The sequence below is a fragment of the Hipposideros armiger genome, unplaced genomic scaffold (genome assembly GCF_001890085.2).
Source record: "Hipposideros armiger isolate ML-2016 unplaced genomic scaffold, ASM189008v1 scaffold_87, whole genome shotgun sequence".
NCBI lineage: Eukaryota > Metazoa > Chordata > Mammalia > Chiroptera > Hipposideridae > Hipposideros > Hipposideros armiger.
In genome coordinates, this window is record NW_017731437.1 from 2,625,204 (window position 1) to 2,651,511 (window position 26,308).

Below are 26,308 nucleotides of genomic sequence, written 5' to 3' on the forward strand. Positions count from 1 at the left end.
GAATGGGTGGGGTTTGAAGTGCCTTCGTCATGGCTTTAAAGAGTTGCACAATCTAAACCTATTCCAATGAATGGACATCCGGTTTCCTCACATCCGAGTGTTTGACCATTTGTCTGCCTCTCTCCATGGAGGTAGAGTGTTGCAGTTCTTACTATATGAATGGAAAGCTTCTGTGTTCGTTCCAGGAAACAGAAAGGACTTACAGATAAAATGCCAAAGTTTTAAAAGAACTGAAAAATGAAATTGTAGGTTTTCTTAGCCAGGTGAGTATAGATAAATTTTATATCCTGTCACGGTACAAGACAACTGCTGGAATATGGAGACAGACCTGGCCCGACTGCCGTCTTTAATCATTCTCTTCCTTTATGCACCACATGCTTCCCAAAAGGATGTCAGTAGATGAATTCGGCTCTTACAGTGTTTTGTGATTTACATTAACCTGTCAAGCTTGTTCATATATATAGAAAAACTGTAATCCCAAGCTTTGCCGTTTCTTAGAGAAAGAAGCCTGTGCACTAAGCTTAACCCTTTTTCACTGTCTGTATCCTGTTGTTTCCCCATCAGAATGAGTAGACAGCAGTAAGTACCACACTGAGCTTGCTAACCTTTCAGGACTTCAGCTCCTGAGAGCCTGTCTTCCTTTTGCCCTGAGCAGAATCCTTCCTGAATGCCTGCTGAGTACTGTACTGGGCAGTAGGGATGCCCAGCTCACGGCTGTGGTGTGCTGGAAGGACCAGTTAGTCAGCAGACGACTCACAAGTACTGTGCTAGAGACAACTGTGCGTGCCCTGTGCACTCACGGAAACAGCAGCTAGCCCCCACCAGGGGTGGGGCGAGGGCTGCCAAGGAAGGCTTGGCGCCGGAGGCGATGGGAGTGCACTTGGAGCAGCTGTGCAAAGCAGTGATAGAGCAGCCTGCATGCACAGAGGCTCAGACCCACATTATAGGGCCTCGGGGGTACCAAAGGGCTTTCAGTGCAGCTTGGGGACAGACCGCAGGGGGCAGCAAGAGGAGCCGGGGCCACAAAGTTACTGTCGGTGTTACCAAGTGATAGCAGTAAACCAGCCCCAAAGCTGACCGTGCGATCAAGTCAAACTCACACTCAAAGCTCTTCAAACAAATTGCTTTTGGAACTTAACAGGTTAATTCTAACGTAGAACAGGGGTCGGCAAACTGCGGCTCGCGAGCCATATGCGGCTCTTCGGTTACGTACATGTGGCTCTGAGAAGTATAATTGAAAGTGAAAATAAAACTATCATAGTTTCATTTATAAAATTTTTAAAGGATATTAGTCACATAATGGTGATTTCATTCGTTTTATGGCTTTCGAATAATTTTTAAGTTGTTGTGAGGGACAGGGTTGGCTCTTCTTCTGTCTCAGAAGTTTGCTGACCCCTGATCTAGAACAAAGGTGCATAAAGTAGAACGCTAAGAAAATTTTGAAAAAGAGTAACGAGTTCTCAAATGTGATCCTCTAATAATTACAACAGTGTGTAGGGGGCAGGAATAAGCAAATAGACGGATGAACTACAATGGAGAGCCCAGGGGGATAAACACATGCGTACATGGAGACCTGGGTTAGCGTGGATGTGGCTTTACAAATCACAGAGAAGCGATGCTCAGATCAGTAGGGTGCAAGAGGGCCTTGTGCACACAAACATGAGAGCCACTGGAGGACGCATAGGAGAACATTGCCACATCTTGGGATGAGTATTCTCATAAGCAAGAAACCATGAAAAGAAAGGCTGATAAATCGGAGTGTGTAAAAGTTCCACACTTTTGTATAGACCCATAAGTAAAACCTGAGAGGGCCGGCCAAGTGGTTCAGTTGGTTAAGAGCTGGCTCAAAAGTGCAAGCTCTAAGCAACAGGGTTGCCAGTTCGATTCCCAACCTGAGCTGAGCTGCCGCTGAGCTGCCAACAGGTGGCAGGATGGCTCAGCTAAAAAAAACCTGAGAGGAAATACCAAGCATTCCTACAAATCCACAAGGAAAAAGAACAGTCCCATAGAAAAATGGGCAAAGAATGTGAACAGGCAGATCATAAAACTCTATGAAAAATGAGTACTAAACGTATTGAAGATAATACTGTGATCAGGGGAAAAAACAAATGAAAATGAAAACAACAGTAATACATTACTTACCCCCTTACCCAACTGCCAAAACTTCAAAATCTGTTATAATCACAACAGTACCATTGATTGAGCACTTAATCACCATTTGCTACATCCAAGTGTTTCGTGTTCACAACCAGACTCCAGAACCACCACACTGACTGGTGAGAGCAGGAAAGGGCTGTAGGTAGAAATGTGGCTAGGTACACCGCTAAGGAGAGCTACTTGGCAGAACCTGTAACACTGGGTGCTCCTCCCCCCGACTCACCAATTCCATCTGGAGCAATGCGTCCTGCAGACACCCAAGAGCATGGCTCTCTTGCCAGCCTGATGCTCAGCGGTCACTCTTTGCCCTGTGACTGAACTAGGGGTAGGTGAGTTGAGACTGTCGGGCAGTAGGGACAAAAACCGAGTTGACTTTTGCCTCTTTGGACCAGTTACAAGTAGCGGGAACCTTAACCTTCCGATGAGTGGCATCGTGCTTCATCACACGGCGATAAAGAATAACCCGTGTTTGAGGACCAGCTGAGCTTTTGCTAGAGCCCCAGAGAACAGCTGAAATGTCCTCCCGTTTCCTCCCAGGTTGCAGGCTCTGCCATCCCCTGTCTGTGTCGGCTGAGTGCCATCTCCATGGTAGCCCTGGGTGTTGTGGAGAGGCCTTGTTGGTTTTGTAACCTTATTTAAGTCCACGCTTCACACATTTGCTAAGATAAACAAGACTTCCAATCTGGCATGCAGAATACATCCTGGGTACTTCTGAGGTTCAATATGCTAGTGTCGGAGTGAAACTCAGTAAGTTTAAAGCAAAAACAGGTTTTTTATAGTGAGCTTCCAATCCAAAATAAGGAAGTTTTCCAGCATCAAGACGGCTGTTCCCATTAATAGTTGATGCCTGACTCCGCTCCTGTGGTTGCATCCCTCATGGGAAACACAGGCTCTTGAGCAGACGTGCCCAGAGCACCTAGGGTGGAAAAGGCCAAAAAACGACCTGTGAGGACTGGAAGGAGCTAAGGGGTCCCTGGGAGGAGCCTCGGGAGGCAGAGGGCCTGTGAGCATTTCGGTTGCAGAAAGGCTGGCCTGAGAACCTGGGAGGCCACCGACTAGCCAGCTCAGAGGGAAGAGGGGGCACTAGTGGGCGAGAGGACTGAGCGGCGGTGCGGGAACGGCCCCGTGAGACAGCCTGTGTTCCTCCGTCACTGGCAGTGTCCAAAGAGACGAGTCCCCGAGCTGGAAGGACCCCTGCGCCATGGAGAAGCCCGGGTTCCTCCCAACCCTGGTTCCAGGTTCTCCCTTTAAGTAACAACCGCTTGTCCGGAAACAAAACACTGACCTTCTAATAAAAGGATACAGGGAAACTGGATTTTTAACTTCGTGTATTGAATTGGAAGGGAGCTCATTTAGCCAACTGGCAAAAAATGTTAACTGGTAAGATAAGTGCTAGCATGTAAATGTAGTGATTCCAGTTCCAGAGAAATGTCATTTCATCATGTTATTTTCTATTCAGGCTATGTTTTTGCAGATCTGAAGCGTAAGTCCAGCTTGAAACACTTGAGAGCTTTTTTCTTTAAAAAAAAACCTTTTTCGTTGTGCTAAAGGCAGAACAATGTATTATTTTGGTGGCTGCTTTGCACATTTATAAACAGAGGCTTTGATTAATATGCGGCTGTGTTTGCTACTTAGATCTTTTTTAGATAGAGACAGGAAAGTAATTAAGAAGTTGGATGCTTGCCAATTTACATATGGGGCTAATTTAGACTATTAGAGCTGGTGTTGGTGTGCCAAATGTTTAGGGGTGTTTAGGAAGAGTGAGGAAGAAGAAGGAACCGAAAACAAAGGCAGTGTGAGCGGCAGTTTACGTGCATGCAGCCCATGGGCAATATGCTGTTATTCTTTTGGCTGGCTTTCAAAAACAGAAGAAAACTGGCTCTGCTGCTCACTGTAACTGGGTCCTGAATAAAAATGTTTGTAACAATTGAAAGAGGAAGGAAGATCGGTTTAGTGTCAGCTGCAATTAGATAATCAGAGCTCTCAAATCCCCTCCGTGGGCACCTCCCCCAGCCGAAGGGGATGAATCGATGCCTCCTGGAGTGGGAAGGGCACTGCCAACTCCTGCCCCGCCGGCCGGCCGCCCGCGGGCGCCTGCAGGTTGCCTGGGCGCAGGCCTGCCCCGGGACTTTCCTGGCAGCACGACAGGATGAGGCTGTCGCTATGCACGGCCGACATGGTGGAGCTGAGAGCTCAGGCGACCCCAGATTCAGGCGTACAGGCAGCTGGCTCACAAGGTAGTGTCTCCTGGGGGGTGGGAGGCACCTTTCTGCAGGTATTTCTGCCCCTGTCAGCCCTGGCAGAGCAGGAGAAATGAAGCGCATACGGAGCAGAGAGTGGTGCTTGTCCCAAGTCAGCGTGTGACATGCCATCCAGAGAGCAGCGGCAGCTCCATGCTCTGGCTCCCGGCTGCAGGGCAGGCTGATAAAATGGCGTCTTGAAGGAGCTCTGCTGCCCGGAGACAAGCATGGCATCCCAGCCCGCCCGCCACCCGCCGGGGCTTCCTTCGCTTCCTTAGCATTTGCCGGCCTCCCAAAGGAGGAAGCAGCTCATTTTGCCCCCACTTTTTCCCAACCTGGAAGAAGCAATCTCCTTTTACTCCTCATTTGAAGAAAACCCAGGGCAATAAGCTTATTCTCTTGGACACTTTCATTATTGTTTCCCATAAACCTTTTACTTCGAAACCTTGTACTCTGTTCTGCATTTCATAATCCCTCATCATAGGAGTGGGCAGACGAAGTGTGCCGGAATCTGTCCAGCAATGGAATTCGGAATTCAGAGTACTTTTTCCGCGAGATTTTTACACACAGTAAACGGCAGTCGAGGGGGAGGCGTTTGGGGTTCTCAAAAGCTGAAAACAGTTGTTGCATTTATCCTGTCCCTTGGAAACCAAATGGCAAGGAATTTGTTACCAGTAAGCATTAGTAAACATGTATTTTCAACGATAGCAAGCCTTTGGGATTCTTTTTTATAAAACATAGTTTATTATTTTGTAATTTCAGTTGAAAGGACTGTGGTGATAAAGAATGAATTATGCACTATTTGTCAATGTTGGGACTAATTAAGCATTCTGCACACTTCTGAGAAAATCTTGTCCATACTTCCTTATCTGATTAATTTGATACCTAATTAAAATGTTGCTTACTGTGTAGCTTTTGGATGCTCTTTGTTAAATTCTTTTCCTTGAAATTTTATCTTTATATCTTTAACATTTTCGAATTTAAAAGCAAAAAAGAAAACTTTTCTCTTTAAACCATGCTATCATGTAATCCTTTTTAATTTAATCACTTAAGACAGTTATGTTACTTAAGACTTTTACAGTACCTATTTTTAGAACGTGTAAACCATTTAAATGGCAGAAGAAAAGACAATTTAACATTATACACAAACTTCATCATTTTTAAGGCCTTTTAGGGGAAATTTATTTTGATAATAGAGTGGTATAGTGGAAAGAGCACTAGAATTTTATTATGCAAATGCAGGTTTTAATTTAGTCCTTATTGCTTCTTCGTCTGACACCCTTTCCAAGTTTGACCTCTCTGAGCCCCATTTCCCCATCTGTAAAAGTATGGATATAACTTGTGAGGTTCAGTTAATTCAGTGTATGTGGAAATCCTGGGAACCTCACAGTGCTCTGAAGTATGTGATGTGTTATGGATATAAAGACTCTTACTCATACGCTCTCTCAGACTTGTTGTATGTCATGAGTATGGATTTTAGTCTTCTAAGGCTCCTGGACTGCGCGGGAGGGTCTAGAACACCTACAGAGAATGCATCTCGGTTCATTACGGAGCTGTCACTCATTTCAAAATGCCTGTTCCTAGGACTCAGTCCTTTCACAATTTTTTTTTCACATAGCTCTGTCGTTCAGCCTACTACTGAAAGATAGATTTGTGAATTGTTAACCCAGTCAAGAGACTTTGGTTTATGAAAAGCATGTTGTTCAAATATTGTTGAAGTCTTACAGCTCTCCTAAGAAGAATGGCATGCTTTAAACATAAAGAGAATAATAGTCTTTTTATATTTTCATTTTGGGAATAAATTCTAGTGTCAGAATATGTTGTGATGGTGGTGGTGGTGGTGAAGAGTGAAGGTAATGGTGGTGAGAAGGAAGAGAGATTTAAATACTGAAGTACCGTATTTCCCCATGTATAAGATGCTCCCATGTATAAGACGCACCTTAATTTTGGGGCCTGAAATTTGAAAGAACTGTATTACATAAAGTTATTGAACTGAAGTTTTTTGGTTTTTTTTAAAGATTTTTTTTAAATTGGGGAATTGGGGGATGGGAACAGCGCTGGGGAATTGGGGGAAGGGGAACAGACAAGTTGCTGTCCTTTGTTCTTCAGTCTAGTTGTGGAGGACGTTGCTTCACTGGCCCAAGTTGGCACCATCATTGCGCTCTTCCCGCTCACAGCAGCTGCCGGCTACACACGGTAGCCCATGGCAACCCAGTACAGCAGGGGCTGCAGCCTACGCCATTGCCTGCGACTCACTGCAGCCCAACTCCAGGTCGAGCTGTTGTTCAGCATCTTAGCTGTAGAGGGCAGTGTCACTGGCCCTCATATGTGGGATCCGAACCGGGGCCCTCTGGCGTCCCAAGCCAACTCTTAACCAACACGCCACTCGGCCAGCCTGACTTTTTGTTTTTTATATAATGTTCATTTTGATCCTAATAGAGCCCCCAAAAGTACTTTTCTTGGAAAAATACTTATATTATTTTGAAGTTCTTAACACTTAATCACAAAACTACATAATATTTGTTCCTTTCATTTTTTTCTCCTTTTCTACTGTTTTCATTATCAGTGAAAACACATTTAAATAGGAAGGTATTTTTAGTGATTCACATAGTGAGTGATAACACAGAGATACATGTGTGGCCAATTCACTTTTTTGCCTCCTTTTAAGCCCCTCCAATGAGTTCCATTTTTAAGGATTGCCAGTCTTTGCAGCTGGAGCACAAGAGTCCTCATTTCAGAATGGACGTGGCATTTCCGGCTCAGTTACGTGTTTTCATAGATTTTAGTCTCCTAAGTAGTAGTCTTGACAGTGCTGCCACCTAAGGAAATGGGGACTAAAGGCAAAAATCGTTTGTACCATACGGATTTCTGTCATATTGTGGGAAAGTCATCGGGGCTTACCAAACTCAGTTATCTTTGACAGACGGTTAAGTGTTCCATACTTGCTGGGTGTGGGGAAAATGAGAACTTTGGCTTATTTTTAACATAAGAAACGTAGGGAAAAGGCTTTACTAAGATTTGCCACGTGGATTGACACTGGGCCTTCTGTTGGTCGTCCCGACTTAGGTCTCATTTCCCACATTTGCTCGTTTACATGTTTATTTGTTTTTGTTGGAGCAGCAGTTGAAAGTAAATCGCAGATATTGTGGTACTTGAATATCTCCTGTATACCAAGGTGTCCTCGTGTATGACCTCAGCACAGTTATACATTTAGGAAATTTAACATCAATCTTATACCATGATCTAATATATCGCAATTTAATGGCTTTCAGTTTCACCAGCCGTCCCCATAATGTCCTTTATAGCACTCAGAGTGCCTGTATTTGTGGATGCCCACGTCATGCACATGGAAAGTAAGATGACAAGGTATAATACTACTTCAAGATTGTTTCACATGGAAAATAATAGTGCAGTACGATGTATAGGCCCTGCCTGGTTTACTTGGCGGCATTCATAATTTTCAGAGAAATACCTAGAATCTGCTCTTGAAAAGAGAGTTTTTAATGGTAGAATAAACAGAATAATTCTTGTTTATTTTTTATGTACTTTTTGTTTCCATGTACCACCACTGAATTTTCAGTAAAATTAATTTCCGGAGACCTAGTTTATCTTGAGGTTGTCAAAGAACCAAGAAGGAAAGAACAAAAGAACAGCTAAAATAGGAGAAAGAAGGAAAAGGGAATGGCATGTCCACCAGTGGCAGGCCAAATATTACATGTCACCAGCTGCAGCCTGAAACCAAAATGGGGAGGGGCCTTTGCTCTCCTGTGACAGGAGCTGTGCCCAGCGGCCACAAGGTTGCCTGAAGGCTGCACTCCTCCGGGAACCCTGAGGAGGCTGCGCAGGGGAGGGAACAGGCAGCATGGCCGCTCAGCGTTTGCCTTGTTAGGTAACTGCCACTGCTCCAGAGTGACTTCGACGGCTCTGACTCACCTTTGAGGGAAACTGTTTTGGTTGTGGATTTGTAGTGTCCACTGTAATTTTTCTACATAAAAAGGATTTTGAACTGTCAGTTCTTTTTCTATTACTTTGTCTGAATAGATAACCCAGTATTTTTGTGGATAGCTTCAGTTAAGATGGTTCCTGAGTCAACATGGCAACTTCAGCTTGATCTTAGTTAGCATTACCTTTAAAACTGACTGAAAATTTAAGCAACATCATCTTATGTTACTGGCAAGCTGCTTTCAAGTATGTATAAGATTTATTCATTCAACATATTTATTCACTGCCGATTATGTGTCAGCTGCTGTGCTGAGTCCTGGAGAAAAATGGAGCAGAAACATGCAGCCAGTCCTCACCTTTGTGGGGCTCACAGCCTGGAGCGGGACACAGTCTCACCAGGAACTCACAGTAGGACGTGTGCTCCACGAGAGAAGGCGTTTGTCCTCCTGGTTCATCTCTGTGTCCCACAAAGGAGGCACCCCATCGTAGCTGTCATTTAACCAGGGGTTGGCAAGCTATGGCCGGCAAGCCAAGTCCAGCCCAGCACCTGCTTTTGTGTCTAAAGTTTTGCTGGGACGCAGCCACACTCATTCCTTTATGTATCATCTACGGCACCTTTTTAACCACAGGAACGAAATTGAGTAGTGTGACGGACCACACGGCCCACAAAGCCTAAAATATTCACTGTCTGGCCCTTTACAGAAAATGTTTGCCAGCTCCGGGTCTAAATGAATTAAAAGGAGAGGAAGACCGTTTATTATGAATGTGTCCAAGGGCCCTAACTGGGGAAAGAAAGCTTCTCAAATGAAATGTCCGTTGAGTTGAGAAAGGAAGAAGGACTAGACCCTCAGTCCAGGTAGGGGACAGCTTCTCCTAAGGCCCTTTCCACGGGGTTGGTGCAGATGGGGCCTTGAGGAACGGGGAGAGCACAACGCCAGGGAGCCGCCAGTGGTCCTAGGGGCGGGGTGGAGAGTGCGCTGCTTTCTGCAGGTCCACCACCGCAGGGCCGGCCCTGCTGGGGTGCCAGAGCTGCTGTCTGACCCTGGGAAGGGCCCACAGTGGGAGCCGTACCAGGCGGCTATCCTTCAGAAGGTGGCGGACATGCGTGTTAGAAACAGCCGGGCTGCATGGGTGCCCCTAGCGACCCGGGGTAACCACAGTGGGACGATTTCTTTTTTATCCTAATGACTAATATTTTTCTTGAAATTTGGGGTTTTTTAATTTGTGTGAATGAAAACGATCCTCTTTCTCACAGGATTATCTCCTTAATTCCAGTGTTAGCCATTGGTCCTTGACCCTTTGTTGCTCTTGTAAAACTCTAAGAGCAGAGAACTACCCGTGAAAGTACTGAATTCAAGTGTTTATCAGCATTACTGATGCAGTGTTTTCCACCCAATTTTTCTTCTTGTTTTCATTCTACCATTTTCAGGTTTGGTTACTATAATAAATTCATTACTTACCTTAGCCTCTTACTACCTCATAGAGAAGGTTATAAATTACTTTTTCTTATAGAGTGTTATGGGATTAGCTCAAAACGTAAAGACCTAGATTTGTTTGTTTTTCTCATAAACAGCGACATTGTCCCTATGTTTCTCATCTCATAATATCAGAAATTACATGTTTAGCTCATTTTTATAGTCATATTTATTATTCAGTTTTATATTTTGATTATAAATATTTGTAGAAAATTTCAAAACAAAATCATCTGAATAGGAGGATGGCATATGTTGAACTTGTTTTACAATATTTATAGAAAACTCATTGCATTTTACATTGTTTTGTTTTTTTAATCTCTAAACAATGTAGTTCTTTGTCTATGACTGTTCGTTTTAAACAGAATAAATGAGTTTGGTTATGAAAATATCTTTGGTTTACATGTGAAAAGATGTTCAACATTACTAATCATTAAGGAGACATAAATCAAAACCAAATGAGATGACACATCACACCCATTTGGATGGCTATTATTCAAAAAACAGAAAATAACAGGTGTTGGCGAGGACATGGAGAAATTGGAGCCCTTGTGTATTGCTGTAAGAATGTTTAAAATATTGTAGTGCTGCTGAAAACAGTATGGCAGTTCCTCAAAAACTTAAACATAGAATTACCATATGATCCAGCAATTCCACTTCTGGGTATAGACCCAAAAGAACTGAAAGCAGGGACTGGAACAGATGTTTATACCAGCATTATTCACAATAGAAAGTGGAAACAGCCCTGATTGTCATGGATGGATGGATGAATAAACAAAATGTAATCGGTACATACAATGGAATATTATTCAGTCTTGAAAAGGAAGGAAATTCTGACACGTGCTACAACATGGATGAACCTGAGGACGTTATGCTGAGAGAAATAAGCCAGTCACAAAAGGACAAGTATTGTGATTCCATATATAGGAGGTACCTGGAATAGTCCTAGAGAAGGAACAGTGGTTACCAGAGTCTGGGGGAAGGGAGAATGGATAGTTATTGTTTAATGGGTATATGTTTAATGTTCGGGATGATGGATAGTGGTGACTGTGGCACAATATGAATGTACTTAAAGTCACCGAATTATGTACTGAAAAAGGGTTAAAATAGGAAGTTTGTGTTTTGTATATTTTACCACAATAAAAAAAAAATCTTTGCTTTAGTAGTGTTGAGATCCGCTATTCTAGATATGTTCCTTGGTATTTTTTGTATGTGATTCTCATGTTATGTGTAGTATATATATAAGCTCTAGGGATCATAAGTTTTAGAGCTGGGAACTTAGAGATTGCATAGTCAGTTCATCATCATCTTTTTAGAATTGAGAAACGACTTCAGATTATTCAGCTAATTGGTGGCTTTAGCTGGAACTCAGATTTGGTTCTATACATTTAATTTTTGTTTGTCCGGCAAGCATTATGGACATGACACTAACAAGATAGCATCTATGCCCTTAAGGAAATCACCTTCAGAAATCAGACTCTTAATTTAGCGATCAGATTGTTTCTTTAATCACCCTGACTCTCTGCTCTTGTAAAGTTATCACATTTTTCTAACAGTAAAGATTTGCTCTTTTAATTACAGTCCTACTACCTAAGAACACTGGCTACTTACTTTGTACCTTTTGGGATTCCACCTGTTACCTCATTTGATAGCCTATTTAAGTATTTTTAATTTTTTAAAAATATTTTTAAGATAGAAGAAAGTATACAGAAAATAATAAAATTACATTCACAATACAGATTTGAAAACATATTTAGCCATATTTCCTTTAGATCTCTATTTTAGAAATGTTATAGATATGGCCCCCAATTCCATTCTTGTTTCCCCCAAAAGGAACCTCAGTCCTCAAGTTTAGTGTGAAAATGACCATCCAAAGTGGGAAATGGTGTCTCGTTGTTACAGTGCATTTCTTGAGTATTGATGAGGTTCATTATTGTTTCACACGTTAGTGGCTGTTTGGGTTCCTCTTCTCTAAACTGCCCGTTCCTACCCTTTTCCTCTTTTTGTTGGGTGGTTGGTCTTTTTCTTACAGATTTGTAGTTCTTTATTCTGATCATCATCCTTTATCTGTCCTATGTCCTTTCTGTCTGTGGCTTTTTTTTTTTTTAGCTTCCTTTATATGATGTTTGTTGTCATACACATGTTTGTAATATTATAGTCAAATCTATCACCTTTTTTTATGTCTTCTATAAGAAGACACAGTGTCCAAGGTCATAGTCTCCTATATTTCCTGACTAAGCTTACAGAAGCTTTTTGCTTCTCATAATTATGTCTTTAATCCACACAGAATTAATTTTGATGTGTGCTGTGAGGTAGGATCTGCTTTCGTTTTTGCATGTGGCCAGCCAGTTGCTCCACAGCATGTATTAGCTAGTCCTTCCTCTCTCCACTGGTTTGCAGTGCTGTCCTTGTTCATCAAGGATAGAGAACACTTCTCAAACCTGGCGTATAACTGAGTGTGAGTCCATCGAATTGGGGGCTGAGCAATAGTCAACAACATTTGACACAAACCCTCAAAGGAGACCATTAGCAAAGAGCTGAGCCTTCCACAGGGTGACCTTTGTGGAATAGGAAAGATACTGTTCTGTGTTAAGAGGTGCTCCAGCCTGGAAAGGAAGGAATGCATGCAGGTAAGCTGGGTGGTTAACCTGCCTCCTGGGGATGGGGTGCAGTGAGTCCTGTGAGTCAAGAGGTGCGTGGCCACCTCATAGTAAACTGTCCCTGGGAAACAAGACAGGTGGGAGAGTGAACTGGCAGATTGCTGATGACGGGGTAATCTGTTTTTTAAGTTGGTCTCATTTTCTGTGTTCAATGATGAGAGGCTCATTTATTTCTTAAAGGAGTTATTATATAAGCTAGTTTTTATAGTATATACAAAACCAACAGGGAAAAGTGTCGTAAGCTAGGGTTGCAGAGCCAACCCGTAATATTTGGCGATAAAAAAACATAGTTGTTTTATAGTAGTTTTGATACTTAAAAGTTTTCTGTTGCCTATCTTTGTTTCCCTTTGTAGTGCTCATCTGGAATTACCTACCTACTTTAGAATTACCTAGGACATAATTCTAAGCTCATTACATTCCTTTTAAATCAGGCAAAAAAAAATTGTTTGTTTGTTTGTTTTTTTGCATTTAAGGTTGAAGTTAGCTTTAGTATGTTCTTTCCAGTGATAGTGATAATTCTGTACATATTTCCTTCTTTATTTAACTCCATCAAACTTTAGAAGATATTTCCTTTGGGAAACTCAGTTTTACTCTCCACAAGTAAGAGTTTTCTTATTAAAATAAATTTGAAGAGAACATAATGATGAAAAGGTTCTAAAAGAGAAGAAATACTTTATTGCAGTTATCTGTATATCATACTATTTAAAGAAACTCAAGGATTTCTAAATTGTGTGAGTTTCTTGTATGTACAAGGTAACTTTATTTTTTTTATATTTTTCATTTTTGAGGATACATCAAATAAAGTCTGCTGGAAGATTCATTGGAATATAAGTTTGATTGCAATGTTAGAAATATCCGAATAATTAGGAAATCATAGCAGATAAAATGCAGATGCTAAATACTGGATTCTTTAAAAGGATCATAAGAGTGAAATGATATAAATACTATAGGAAGATACATAAAATTATTCTGAGGCTCTCCAACGAAGAGACTGTAATTTAAGGAAATAAAAAGCAATTATAGAAGGAATCCTTAGAGATCAAAGAAGATACCAGGTGTGAGGCTGAGAATATTATTTGTTGATGCACAGGAAACAGTGATAAACCATAATTGCTGGTAACAACAGATGAAGTAGTATAAATGTAATTAAAGATTTGTAACCCTTACTACCCTTGATAACATACAATAGCATTTTCTAATTCTCTCTCTCTCCCCCTTTCTCCCTCCCTCTTCTCCTTCCCCTCCCTTCCCCCACCCCCAAAATACTGGTCTTGTTATATGATTCTGCAAGGCATTTACAATCCTTGTCTACTAAATGAACTGTGTAGCCTCTGCATGATACTGTAACTCGAAGAGAACTTACACATTGTATTCAGGAATCCATGTGAACTTGTTGTTGTCGTCAGTGTTTCCCAAAGATTTGGGCATTTATAGGTGTTGCACAGGCATAAATTTCCGAACTGCTACACCGCGGTTACGGTTACGCAGCTTTCTTTACTACAAACGCTTTCATAGCCTCTCATGTGCTAACGTGCATTGTGAATCTTCTCAAGAGGAGTGATAGTTTGGTGTGGTGGTAAGAATATGACTTGAGAAACTTAACTCTGTTTTAAATGGGAGCTGTGAAGAAGACAAATAACTTGTTTCTTCAAGTCATTTTTTAGCATTTGTCATTCAGAATTGAAAACTTGAAATAATGAGCTTCCCCCAAAGACTAGCTAACAGTTGATTCATTGACAGATGGGAGGAAAATCTAATTTTGAATGTTTCATCTTTTTCAGATCTCAGTCACAGTGGATTGGCAGATCATTATGAAAGTTCCCACTGGGGACAGCCGCCCACTTACAGAAGTGAAGCCAACTGCAGCTGGGATAAAGTGATAATAGATAGGACTGATAAGGAGGCGTGGCCTTCCATCACAGGAGCAGAGCCCGAATCTGCCTCAGAATGTACTACAGACACTGACTCTGCCTCCAACTGTGGCTCAGAGAACAGTAGCATGGCTACAGGGAGTGCCCAGGGCAGCTTCACTGGACATACCAAGAAGACAAATGGCAATAATGGCACCAATGGCGCACTCGTCCAAAGCCCTTCTAATCAGAGTGCCCTTGGAGCAGGGGGGGCAAATGGTAACGGAAACGCAGCCAGAGTGTGGGGTGTAGCCACGGGCTCCAGCTCCGGCCTCACTCACTGCTCTCTCAGCGGTGGGGATGGGAAAATGGACAACATGATTGGAGATGGGAGAAGTCAGAACTGCTGGGGTGCTTCCAACTCCAATGCTGGCATTAATCTTAACCTTAATCCTAATGCCAACCCAGCTGCCTGGCCTGTACTTGGACATGAAGGAACTGTGGCGACAGGCAACCCTTCCAGTATTTGCAGTCCAGTCAGTGCCATAGGTCAAAACATGGGCACCCAGGATGGGAACCCAGCAGGCACTTTAGGTGCTTGGGGAAACTTGCTGCCGCAAGAGAGCACAGAACCACAAACGTCCACTTCTCAGAATGTGTCTTTCAGCGTACAACCTCAGAACCTTAACACTGATGGACCAAATAACACTAACCCCATGAACTCTTCACCAAACCCTATCAATGCAATGCAGACAAACGGACTGCCAAACTGGGGCATGGCTGTTGGCATGGGGGCCATCATCCCGCCCCACCTGCAAGGCCTTCCTGGTGCTAACGGATCATCAGTTTCTCAAGTCAGTGGGGGTGGCGGTGAAGGAATCAGCAGTTCTGTGTGGGGACTGTCCCCAGGTAACCCTACCACAGGAAATAGCAATTCTGGGTTCAATCAGGGGAATGGAGACACTGTGAACTCAGCATTAAGTGCTAAACAAAATGGATCCAGCAGTACTGTGCAAAAGGAAGGAAATGGGGCAAATGCCTGGGACTCAGGACCTCCTGCTGGTCCTGGAATCCTCGCCTGGGGAAGGGGTAGTGGCAACAATGGTGTTGGTAATATCCATTCGGGAGCGTGGGGCCACCCCAGCCGGAGCACCTCTAACAGTGTGAATGGGGAGTGGGGAAAGCCCCCAAACCAGCATTCCAGTAGTGACATCAGTGGGAAAGGATCAACAGGGTGGGATAGTCCTAGTGTTAGCAGCCAGAGCCCTGCCGTGCAGCCTGGCAGTGAACACATGAACTCGTGGGCCAAAGCTGCGTCTTCTGGCACGACAGCAAGTGAAGGCAGTAGCGACGGCTCTGGCAGTCACAATGAAGGAAGCGCGGGGAGGGAAGGGGCGGAAAGCCGAAGGCGTGAGAAGGGGATTGGAGACCAAGGGCACATCCAGTTGCCAAGAAACGATCTCGACCCAAGAGTTCTGTCTAATACTGGATGGGGACAGACTCCAGTGAAGCAAAACACTGCCTGGGAATTTGAAGAATCCCCGAGGTCGGAGAGGAAAAATGACAATGGGACAGAGGCCTGGGGTTGTGCAGCTACTCAGCCTTCAAGCTCAGGGGGGAGGAACGATGGGTCCGTCATGAACAGTACAAATACCTCTTCAGTATCTGGGTGGGTCAGCTCACCGCCTGCTGCTGCGCCAGCAAACACAGGCTGGGGAGACGGCAGCAGCAAAGCGCCCAACGGCCCAGGGGTGTGGGGCGACTCGATAAGCTCTACTGCTGTTACTAATGCTGCTGCTGCCAAGAGTGGCCATGCTTGGAGTGGGACCGTAAGTCAGGAGGACAAGTCACCCACCTGGGGGGAGCCTCAGAAGCCCAAATCTCAGAACTGGGGAGATGGACAGAAATCGAATCCCGCCTGGAGTGCAGGAGGGGGGGATTGGGCAGACTCATCTTCTGTCCTTGGACACTTGGGGGATGGGAAGAAAAATGCCTCTGGATGGGATGCTGACAGTAATCGATCAGGGTCTGGTTGGAATGACGCTACAAGGTCTGGGACCAGTGGCTGGGGCAGTGGCACAAATGCAAAGGTGAATCCAGGGACAAACTGGGGAGAGTCTTTAAAACCCGGCCCCCAACAGAACTGGGCGAGCAAACCCCAGGACAGCAGCATGAGTAACTGGGGAGGAGCCGCTTCCGTTAAACAGACAGGAACAGGGTGGATCGGGGGGCCGGTCCCCGTCAAACAGAAGGACAGCAGCGAGGCCACGGGCTGGGAGGAACCTTCTCCGCCGTCCATCCGCCGCAAAATGGGAATCGATGATGGTACCTCAGCTTGGGGCGACCCGAGCAGCTACAACAACAAAGCTGTAAACATGTGGGACAGGAACAACCCGGGCATCCCGGGCAGCACGGCGGGCAGCGCCGCCGCCGCCACGAGCAACAACACGAGTGCGGTGGAGACGCCGCCGCCGCCGCTCCAGGCCAGCGCCCAGCTGAACCGATCGCCGCTGCTCGGTCCAGGTACGTGACGTGCTTTGTATGATTTAGAAGGAAAAACTCGCTTATTCTCATCAGATATGCATGCATACCGACCCGTGTTATAGCAGATGGCATCAAGTGCCTTCACCTTGTAGTATTTAAAGACAGTAAGTAAAGCAGGATTCTCCTCCAGTAGCTCTCTATCGAAGATAAAAAATTCCTTAAGCACTTTCAATGGAAAGGAGCAGGAAGAAGAAATACATCCTCTTCAGGAAAGACAGGACCGTTATGTTAGTCTGTGTTTACGTGCAGAGTCTTCGTCTCTCCATGAGGTAAACCAGTGGTCCTCAGCCCCAGCTCCTGTGGGGATTACCTGGGAGCATGGGGCTGGGGGTACCGACCTCAGAGGTTTCTCGTGTCGCCCGTCTGGAGGGAAGCCCATCCGCTAGAGGGTCTTAAAGTTCCACAAGTGTTTAAGGCATGTGGTTAACACGGAAATAAAACCCTTCGTGTAAAAGGTGAATGGCGTTATACAGTACGAGTCATGTTTTTATTTCAGTTGAAAGAAAAATCTTAAATTTAGACTAAAACTGGTGTCTTGAGTCCCTGCTTTGTGCGAGGCACTCAGTAGACACTAGGAGAAAAGGTGGGAAAGGGGACGCTAAGGTGACCCAGACCAGAGCCTGCCCACAGGGAGCGGGGATTGTGGCGGAGGAAGTAACCACGCAGCAGGGACCTGTCTGGACAAATACAGTTCAGCTGGGCTTTGTCACTGCAGAATTAACAGGCCCCACACGTCTAGCGAGAATGTCGGTCCGTGTAGAATGTATCACTCTGCCCCAGGCATGGGACCTACATCAGTGAGTAAGCCCTGGGCACAGCAAATCACAGAGCTCCCAGCTGTGAGAGCGACCAGAAAGAGAACACAGTCCAACTCAGGGCCTTAGGTCCAGGGCCTTCCGTCTCCCACACCCCCCCCCCAACCCTGGAAGGCCCGCATGCAGTGCCGGGGCGGTCCCCGCCACACCTCCTTCCTGGCCACTGTGGCTGCCGTGTTCTTAGACGGAGCCTCCTTCCAGGCTCTGGAATTGCTCATCTAGTCTGGGGACAGTGCAAAGCAAGGCTTAGTTTCTGTTCTCACACTGCAGAACTCCAGACAATCGCATACAGTTCTGTCCCATGTCCCTTCTCCAGGAAATATTGCTGGCTCCTGCAGCCATTCTGCAGTCACGGCTTTAAGTCCTTTTTGTTGTCACCTGGAAAAGCTTGTGCCCAGACTGATGTCATTACTGTAAGTGTGGTTTAACCTGTGTAGAGTTAGTTGAAACTAAAACCTCCCTCACTCCTGAAATCATACTCCTAGTAATGCATTCCTAGTTTCATGTAGCCTTTTTGAGCCATGTCATACCCCTTTTCTTAAATGGAGCTGAAAATCTGAAGTCTCTCTTTGTTAAGGCCGTTACGAAGCCCTTTCTTGCTCTGGGCTCTTCCTGTGTAGCTGGTTGCTTGGTCCCAAGTGTAGAACTTTGTTTCTGGTAAACTTTTGGATTCCAGCCTCGCAGCCTGTTGAGATCTTTTTGAACCCTGAGTCTGTGATCGGTATATTAGTTAGTCCTGCCAGTTTTACGCCCTCCCTCAATTTTATAAACATGCCCTAAAGACAAGAGTAGGAGCCCTCGTCTTTCTCCATGGCCACTCACGCAGTCATCTTATCTGTGGGACCGAATTTGGACCTGGAACCCAACAAGGGAGTCTGGAAAGTGTAGTTTTGTTTCTGACTTTGGGCCTCTGTGATACGGGACGTTTCATGGAAGGCAGTAGAATGGATGCTGAGTGCCTGTGGACTCTAATTTGCAGAGTTGGGTTTTAAAAAAACTTGTTCTGACCATCCAACATCATTGGAACAGATCTGAGTAGAGAACCCGTGCTGCAGCCACACTGCCTCCGGAACGCCATGGGAAACCCAGCTGAGGCTGCCCGCGTCCACTCCTCTGCTCTGGCTCCCGCCGCCGAGCCTCCTCAGTCCCGCGGTTTAGGATCGCCCAGCAAAGCCCCATAGTTTGTAAGGTGTCTCCTGGCCTTGCGCCCATCTACAGCGACACTCCTGCAACCTTTATCCTTTTATTTCACATACACTCATTCAGAATGCATTGTGGAGCCCCTGCTGTGCACTGGGCGCAGCACACAAATGTTCAGGGCGTAACAGTGTAGAAGACAGGAGCTCTGCCCTATTAGGACAGAAAGACAATTATTTTGCAAGTCATGGCCAGGAAAGAATGGCATACAAGATGCACCTCTCCAAGGTCCTGATCATGTGGTGTCGGGGGTGAGCGACATTGAGTAAGAGTACAGAAGCGGGTTTCATTTCACACAGAGGGACTAGCATATAAGGCCCAGAGGCAAGAGAAAAGGTGCCATGTTTGGGGAACAAAAAGGAGTCCAGAGTGGTTGGCACTTGGGGTGAGTGGTGAGGGTGACAGGAAGGCCCTGCAGAAAGAGAGCTGGAGACGGGGGCAGGGCACGGGCAGGCAGGGCCTGTCAGGCCGTATGAAGGGGTGGGTTGTATCCAGAGGTCTGGGAAGCCAGTGAGAAGATGTCAGCAGAGACTGAAGGAGGAGGCTTATTAGTAGAATTGCTCCAGCTATGCAAGGAAAACGGGTCCATGGGAAGCAAAGCTGGAGACGAGGGTCTGAGCTCGGCCGATGTCTCCGTGGTGATGATGGGGGCCCGGGTTGGAATAGCAGCGGGGGTTTGGCGACAGAGATGGCAGTAAGATGTGGAGACTATTTGGATGTGGGAGCAAAGAGTGTTCGGAGTTTTAACAGGTGGGCAGGTAACTGTCATTCACTGACTTACACGGGAGTACAGCGACAGGCACATGACAGCAGAGATAGAGCTGAAGGCACAGCTCTGCGAGAGTGGCAGTGAGCAGAAGGCAGGGTCAAGAGCAGAGGTTTTGTTTAAGATGGCAGAGTTTCGAGCATGTTAAAGAGCTGATAGAAAGGAGCAAGTAGGGAGAATAGGCACAGTGGGAGGAGATGCCTGTGTCCACATTGTAGAGGAGGCAGGGCTGCCTGCTGCCAGAGGAGGGCGCCTCAGGTGGCCTTTTCCTCTGGGTGGAGGACACCAGCCTAGCGTGGCGAGAGGGAGGGTAGGAGCAAAGGTGTAAGCAGAGGCAGAGTCGGAGGATAGAGCCGAGAGCTGCCCAGAGCCCCGAGGAGTTGCTGGGCCGTGATCTGGACCCAGAGCATCCCAGCTCCACGGTGGACACACGTTCATCACTCTGCACGTGTTTATAGGGACCCACTGTACGCCAGGCAGCACTCTGGAATTGGAGGGGCGGGTCAGGAGTGCCGCGGTCGGGTGGAGGGCTTGCCGTCTTCCGTGTGTGGGCAGCTGTTCGGTTTTCACTGTAAGCACTCAGCAGTTGGAGTAACAAGAGAGCCATCCTTCCTGCGTTCCGAGTCAAATACCACCGTCCCCAAGGCCCCCGTGCTCCACCTGCTGGGCGGGACCCCTCCACGGCAATTCACTTTTACAAATTCTCTGAGTCACTATGGAGTCACACGTCCAGAATCCTATGTGGAGCTCGAGACTTTTTAGCCTCTATACACACTTCACTGTCACTAAACAGAAGGCCCAAACCCTAGTGGTCCGTAGGCTGCTCCTGGTCCCACAAATGCGCCTTTTGGGGCCACATTTTCATGTGAACCCATATTTTTAAATGAAAATGCTGTGTGTAAATTCCAGATTTCTGGCTTTTTTTTGAAACCTGGAAGGTCCAACACATGTGATTCCATGGCAGCCTTCAGGCAGGGCCAGAGCTTCCTAGCCCGCCCCACTCCTCACCGTCCCCTTGTAGCCCAGCACCAAGGCTTTGAGCTGTCGCCGTTGACCAGTCAGCTTGTGTGGCGGTGCTCTGACAGGGGCCTGTTACAGTGGCTGGCTGTCTCCCTGCCGTGCTGAAATTTGTAATTCCTGGGTCTCACTGATACATGGCTAACACTTCTAGGCACTTAAATTTTATAAAATACTTGACGGAATGAGGAGGAAGTAAGAAGGAAGAAAGGTAATTGACGCCAACAATGAAGGGACATAAACTTTAAGACATTACGGTACAGTCTAGCAGGAGAGGCCAATAATATAAAATTCAATAGTTTGATTAGCATTACAGTAAAGGTCTGCAAAAAGTACTCTGAGAAGAGTTAAAAAGAGTCATCATGGCCTACCCACCCAAGACTTAATTCTGGAAATGCTCATTCCCATAGCTCTTCTTCGTGGGTCACGCACAGTTTGAGTCCCCTCCTGCTCACCATCTTCTGAAACAGCTCCAGCTGCAGTGTGCCCTTGTGCCCGGCACTGGGGTCCTGGCGATGAGCCATCCAACAGTGCTTGGTGACTGCATGTGGCTTATTTTCATGTGTCCTCATGTAATCCCTATTTCATAGATGTAAAGTAGTTCACCAAGGGCACACGTGTGGGGAGGAGGTGGGGAGGTCTCAGGTAGGTAATATGTACCTTCCCTGCTGCCATTTCTAGAATATGCATCTGTAATACCCCACAGAGATTGAAGGGACAAATTCATGCTCTTTTGTATGAAAAACACATTTATAGATAATTTTTTTTTAATTGCACATGTTATCACCAAATGTAAAAGAAGGAAACTGCCCCATCCTACCATGGTAACTTACCGTATTATTTTTCTCCCCTCCAGCCCATGGGCCTTGTGCGCATGCGTGATCTTTGTAGGTGTAGCAGTAGGGTAGGAGCAGTTGTGAATTTTGTTTTATCGCTTAACAGAGACAAAAAATTAGACACATGTTTTCCATGTAGAAATTCCATATGCAGAAACTATGTCAAGTTTGATGTATTGCACAACATATGATGGGGTTACTTATTAGTAATGTTTCCATTTATAATATTAGTTTCTTTGTCTACCATGACACAAAGTAGCTGCATTGAGCCATTACTCCTGCCCTGCGGTTCCTGTGATGATTCAAGTCTTAGTCCTGGACCAAGTGTTCTTTTGCAAGGAGAGCTGAGTTCATCACCCAGGAATTGCAGGTGGTCTGAGCCTATCGCTCGTCCAGCCTGTTAGACCAAAGCTGTGCTCTGAGCCGGCAGAAGGGACAGTCACACTTTCACACCAGTGTCATTCATAGCAGTGACAACGAGCTGGCTTCTTTTGGTCCTCTCCATTCATCATCATGAGTGTCGGCCCGTGCCCTCCTTGTAGGGGATCGTGAGCCGTGGGCAGCCTGGATCAGTGGTGGCAGCCGCAGCAACAGCATCTGCTTGGCTGCGGCTCGAACACTTGCCGAGGCCGGTTTCCATAAGTCGACTGGGCTTCCCCGCTCCCAGCAGAGCCATGCGCCTGATGACTGATGACGTTTCTGCTTTTTATAAAGTTGGTCTTGTATAGGGATTCTGCCATTTTGCTGTTGACCTATGCTAAAGTTTCATTTATCTCTGAGTTTGGGTTTTAGACTTTTTTTAAATTGGTGATCATTACCACTTAAGGGTATTGATCTGTCTTACCAAGTATGGTTTCTCAATTATGTGTTTTTTGTGTGTCCAGTTTTATAGAAGTAAAGACTACTGGACAGCCCTTTTTGTCCCATTCTTGTTATATTGATATTTATTTTCTAATGAGCCTAAGGAACACTGATATTAATTTAGGAAATGCAATGTGGCTTCATAAACTGATTTTTTAGATCTTGTTCAAACCCATTCTGGAAATGGAACACAGTAATAATACAGAGAAACGTCCCTGTGCCTATCTTGATTCGAGATGGTACGCTGCCTGACACGGTCCTACTTAGGCTGCTGGCGCATGTGAGCTGCTGGCCCGGGTCCCTCCTCGTCAGCGTTGCCCCGGGACTGCGTGTGCACGTGAGCCGGCGGCCGGCAGGCCTTGCTCCCTGGAGCACTGCTGCTGCAAGCGGCTCTCAGGTCGTTGGAGACCAGTCCGTTATTTTGACTAGTGGAGATGTGGCCAAAAGTGAGGAAGCGCAAGCCTCGCACTTCCTTACGTTTCTGAGGGATGAACGTGGGTCCTAAAAATAGTGAGCAGCCTGATCTGCTGCACTTAGAAATAAACCCTCTGGGACACTTGGAAATCAACCTGCAGACACAAGACAACATTGACTATAAGTTAATAAAACTTGGGGAATAACAGACCCTCACAGTCGGTTCTCAGTTTAACAGTGAGATTGATGGAGCGCCTCCAGAGGTGGATTCTTTCATCCCTGAACTCGGTCAGGTTCACCAAAATATTTAGATAATTTGAAAGGGGGTTGGAATGGTAGAGAGATGACTGCACAATTAATTTGGAATCAAATATGAAGACCATTATGGACTTGATCCGAGCTAAACCAATGACATAGTGGAAAGGCGGGGCGGGGGGTCATGAAATCTTGCCGGGGGCCACGTCTTCCAACAGGGGTTGGAGCTGCAGTATTAGCACCATTCAGCAGTCAGAACGGCTGATCCTATTCCAGAGTATTTTCTTATCTGGTTTCACTACCTGTTCCCCTCAGCTCCTCACGAAGGCCTCTTTAGCCATCCGGGCATTCCGGCTGCGCCGCTGGTGATCGAGGCCGTTGTCTCGTACCCTGAAGAAGGCTTCAGCCACAGGGAGACTTGCCTTTCGAATAGAGTACTTAATCTAGCGATATTTGCTGTATTACTTAGTTTTCTGGCACAAATATTGTACCCAGTGGCAGAGATAGTGTGAATTAATCATGGAGAGGCAGCTCACCCATTCACTGAACTAAAACTTGGAAGGAATTGGAATTAGGCACTCTCTGCGTAGGTAGATAAAACGTGTATGTTGTTCCCCTAAGTCTCCTCAAGAACAGGAAGGGGCTGGAGAACAGTCCTTCCTGCAGGACGCCCTGTCCTAGACGCTCACCTGCTCCTATCGTCCTTTGGTGTAAAATTGATACCAAAAAACAGAGTCACCTGCAGATGGAATGAATCAGCAAGATGCTGTGAGAGCTCACCTGTTTTCACACCATAACTTCAGAAATAGATCTTATTGACCTCTCCAGCCAGAGTAATTCTATTTTAAGCACCCATGCAATAGCTACTAAAAGAGGAATGATCTGAGCCATCTATGCTTTTTATGGATATGCGGTTTCTCTTGGGTTTGGTTTGGTTAGGATGTTTCCAGTTCTCTGTGTTTTGGGGGACTTGGTAGGTGGGATTCACACTCAGCTCAAAATGATGAATAAGGTAGTTAAAGATGCCGTTTGGGCCCTCACATATCAGTAAGACAGACTTAGCACATTCAAAATCTGTATTAATGTGGTAAAATAAAAACTAAATACAACTTTTTTTCTGTTTCTAACACCCTCTGAAATGATCCAGGAAGTCAGGCAAATGAGGCTCTTGTAAGAGGCTGCTGTGCCGCTCAAGGCCACTGCCAGCTTTGGGGAGACACCCTCGTCTGCAACCATCAAATCGAGTCCCCCGACTGGGACAGAAGTGTCACATAAAGGGCACGAAACAAGGCATTCTGAAAAGTAGTATGCTTTGCCTTCTGACTGAGCAGATTCTTCTGTGTAAGGCTGTACTTTATACCTATCTTGATTTCAAATATGAAAAATTAATTATTCTACTGCTGCCACTTCTGCTCCGTCCCCCTGTAAGCCAGTAGCCGACCAAGCATTACACTTTAAAGGCTTCTGTGGGCCAGCCGAGTGTTTCAGTTGGTTAAGAGCTCGCTCAAGAGTGCGAGCTCTGAGCAACAGCGGTTCGATGCCCAGCCTGAGCTGAGCTGCCGCTGAGCTGCTAACAGGTGGCAGGATGGCTCAGCTAAAATAAAAATTTTTAACAATTAAAAATAAAGGCTTCTGTGCGCTGAACCCCATCTCATTCATGTTTAAGTCAGGCCCTAAAGTACAGGCACACCGCAGGCACTCAGATGCCTAGTCAGTCGGATCTGTAGTCCTTTGTCTTGCTCTTCCCATCACGTAGTTGTCACTGGCCACCTTTTAATGGAATATTCTTCCCAAAAACACTGCCCGGCACACTTATCAAAGTATGTAAGTAGCATGCATGGAACAATCTAGAACTGATTTCTGATTTCACAGAAGAAAGAATGCCATCTACCACCTTAACTGGCCGCTGTGCTTAAGACAAGTTAGGAAAAGACTCTCCCGCCACGGTCCTACTTCTCTCCTTCTGTCTGCTTTGTGTTCGTTTTTATGTCACCTTCGGGGTGTGCACCACTCAGCACTTTGTTTTCTCCGTTCTGATAGAAAGATGAAGAATGTGTATTTAAAATCGAATAAAAACAACATATTCTGGTGGCATTTCATTATTATTATTTTGTTCCTAACACTGGATTTGTTCAATCGACGAAGGCTGATAATGATTCTTGAACGTCACAGTACAGAAGTATTTTGCCAAAAGCGGTCGTATTTGAAAGACCATTTTTAAAATTTTGATACAGATGTTTTAAATGTAAGATAGAAATTTGTTCTGCCTCATTAAGCCTAACTTTAAAAGAACCTCTATAAAATTATTAACAAAAAAGGATACCAAAGTCACTCCAGCAATAAACACTGAACAGTGGCGATTACGTTTATTTTAGCAGTAAGTATACAAGATTATTTTCTATCTGCTGACAAGATTTGCTTTGCATCAAAATTACCTATTATGCCTCTGTTTTTAGCATCTCTTCTAGCGCTTTCCCCATGTCCAGTGGTATACATCCTGATGTATATGTTAGTTTGGCATTGTAGGCCAATTATATTCTTGCCAGAGATCAACTTAAAATGGAAACACTAGGGTTTTTTGCTTTTGAGAAAGCAGTTATTCTCCCATTTATTTTTAAGATTTTGAAACATGCTGCTTGCAAACCATTTGCCTTCTATCTAAAAATACTCTGTAGACATTTCTGCTTTAATAGGAATTAAAAATGCTTCATAAAAATAAATTGATTATAGGGCCGGCCGAGTGGCGCGATGGTTAAGAGCTGGCTTGGGACGCCAGAGGCCCCGGTTCGGATCCCACATATGAGGGCCAGTGACACTGCCCTCCACAGCTAAGATGCTGAACAACAGCTCAACCTGGAGCTGGGCTGCCGTGAGTCGCCGGCGACGGCGTAGGCTGCAGCCCCTGTGGTAGTGGGTTGCCATGGGCTACCGTGTGTGTGTGGCCAGTGGCCAGCGTGGGCGGCCAGCAGCCGGCGACTGATCTGCCTCGCCCGGGAAGAGCGCAATGATGGTGCCAACTTGGGCCAGTGAAGCAACATCCTCCACAACTAGACTGAAGAACAAAAGGACAGCAACTTGTCCCCCTTCCCCCAATTCCCCAGCACTGTTCCCATCCCCCAATTCCCAAATTAAAAAAATAATAATAAATTGACTATAATTACCATAGTCTTGATATTTAGTCTTAGTTTGGACTTAAATAATTTGTAGTCTTGCCTTTCAAAGAGATGGAAGTATGAGGATGACAAACCAGTTTTAGGTGAATTTGTTATTTAATTAGCTGTA

The 26,308-nt window shown here is 45.4% G+C and overlaps 1 protein-coding gene across 3 annotated transcripts in view; it reads left to right on the forward strand.

Annotated features, from left to right (window-relative positions):
* The window catches only part of TNRC6C (trinucleotide repeat containing adaptor 6C), an 85,617-nt gene that overhangs the window by 21,246 nt on the left and 38,063 nt on the right, over positions 1-26,308 (forward strand). The window contains exons 1-2 of one of the 3 annotated variants that reach the window (XM_019644369.1): positions 4,185-4,394; positions 14,253-16,844. In XM_019644369.1, coding sequence (XP_019499914.1) covers positions 4,307-4,394; positions 14,253-16,844 — 2,680 coding nt within the window. In that variant the 5' untranslated portion in view covers positions 4,185-4,306. Of the gene's footprint in view, positions 1-4,184; positions 4,395-14,252; positions 16,845-26,308 lie in introns of those variants that run through there. The other 2 variants (XM_019644370.1, XM_019644371.1) reach the window with 2 other exon arrangements.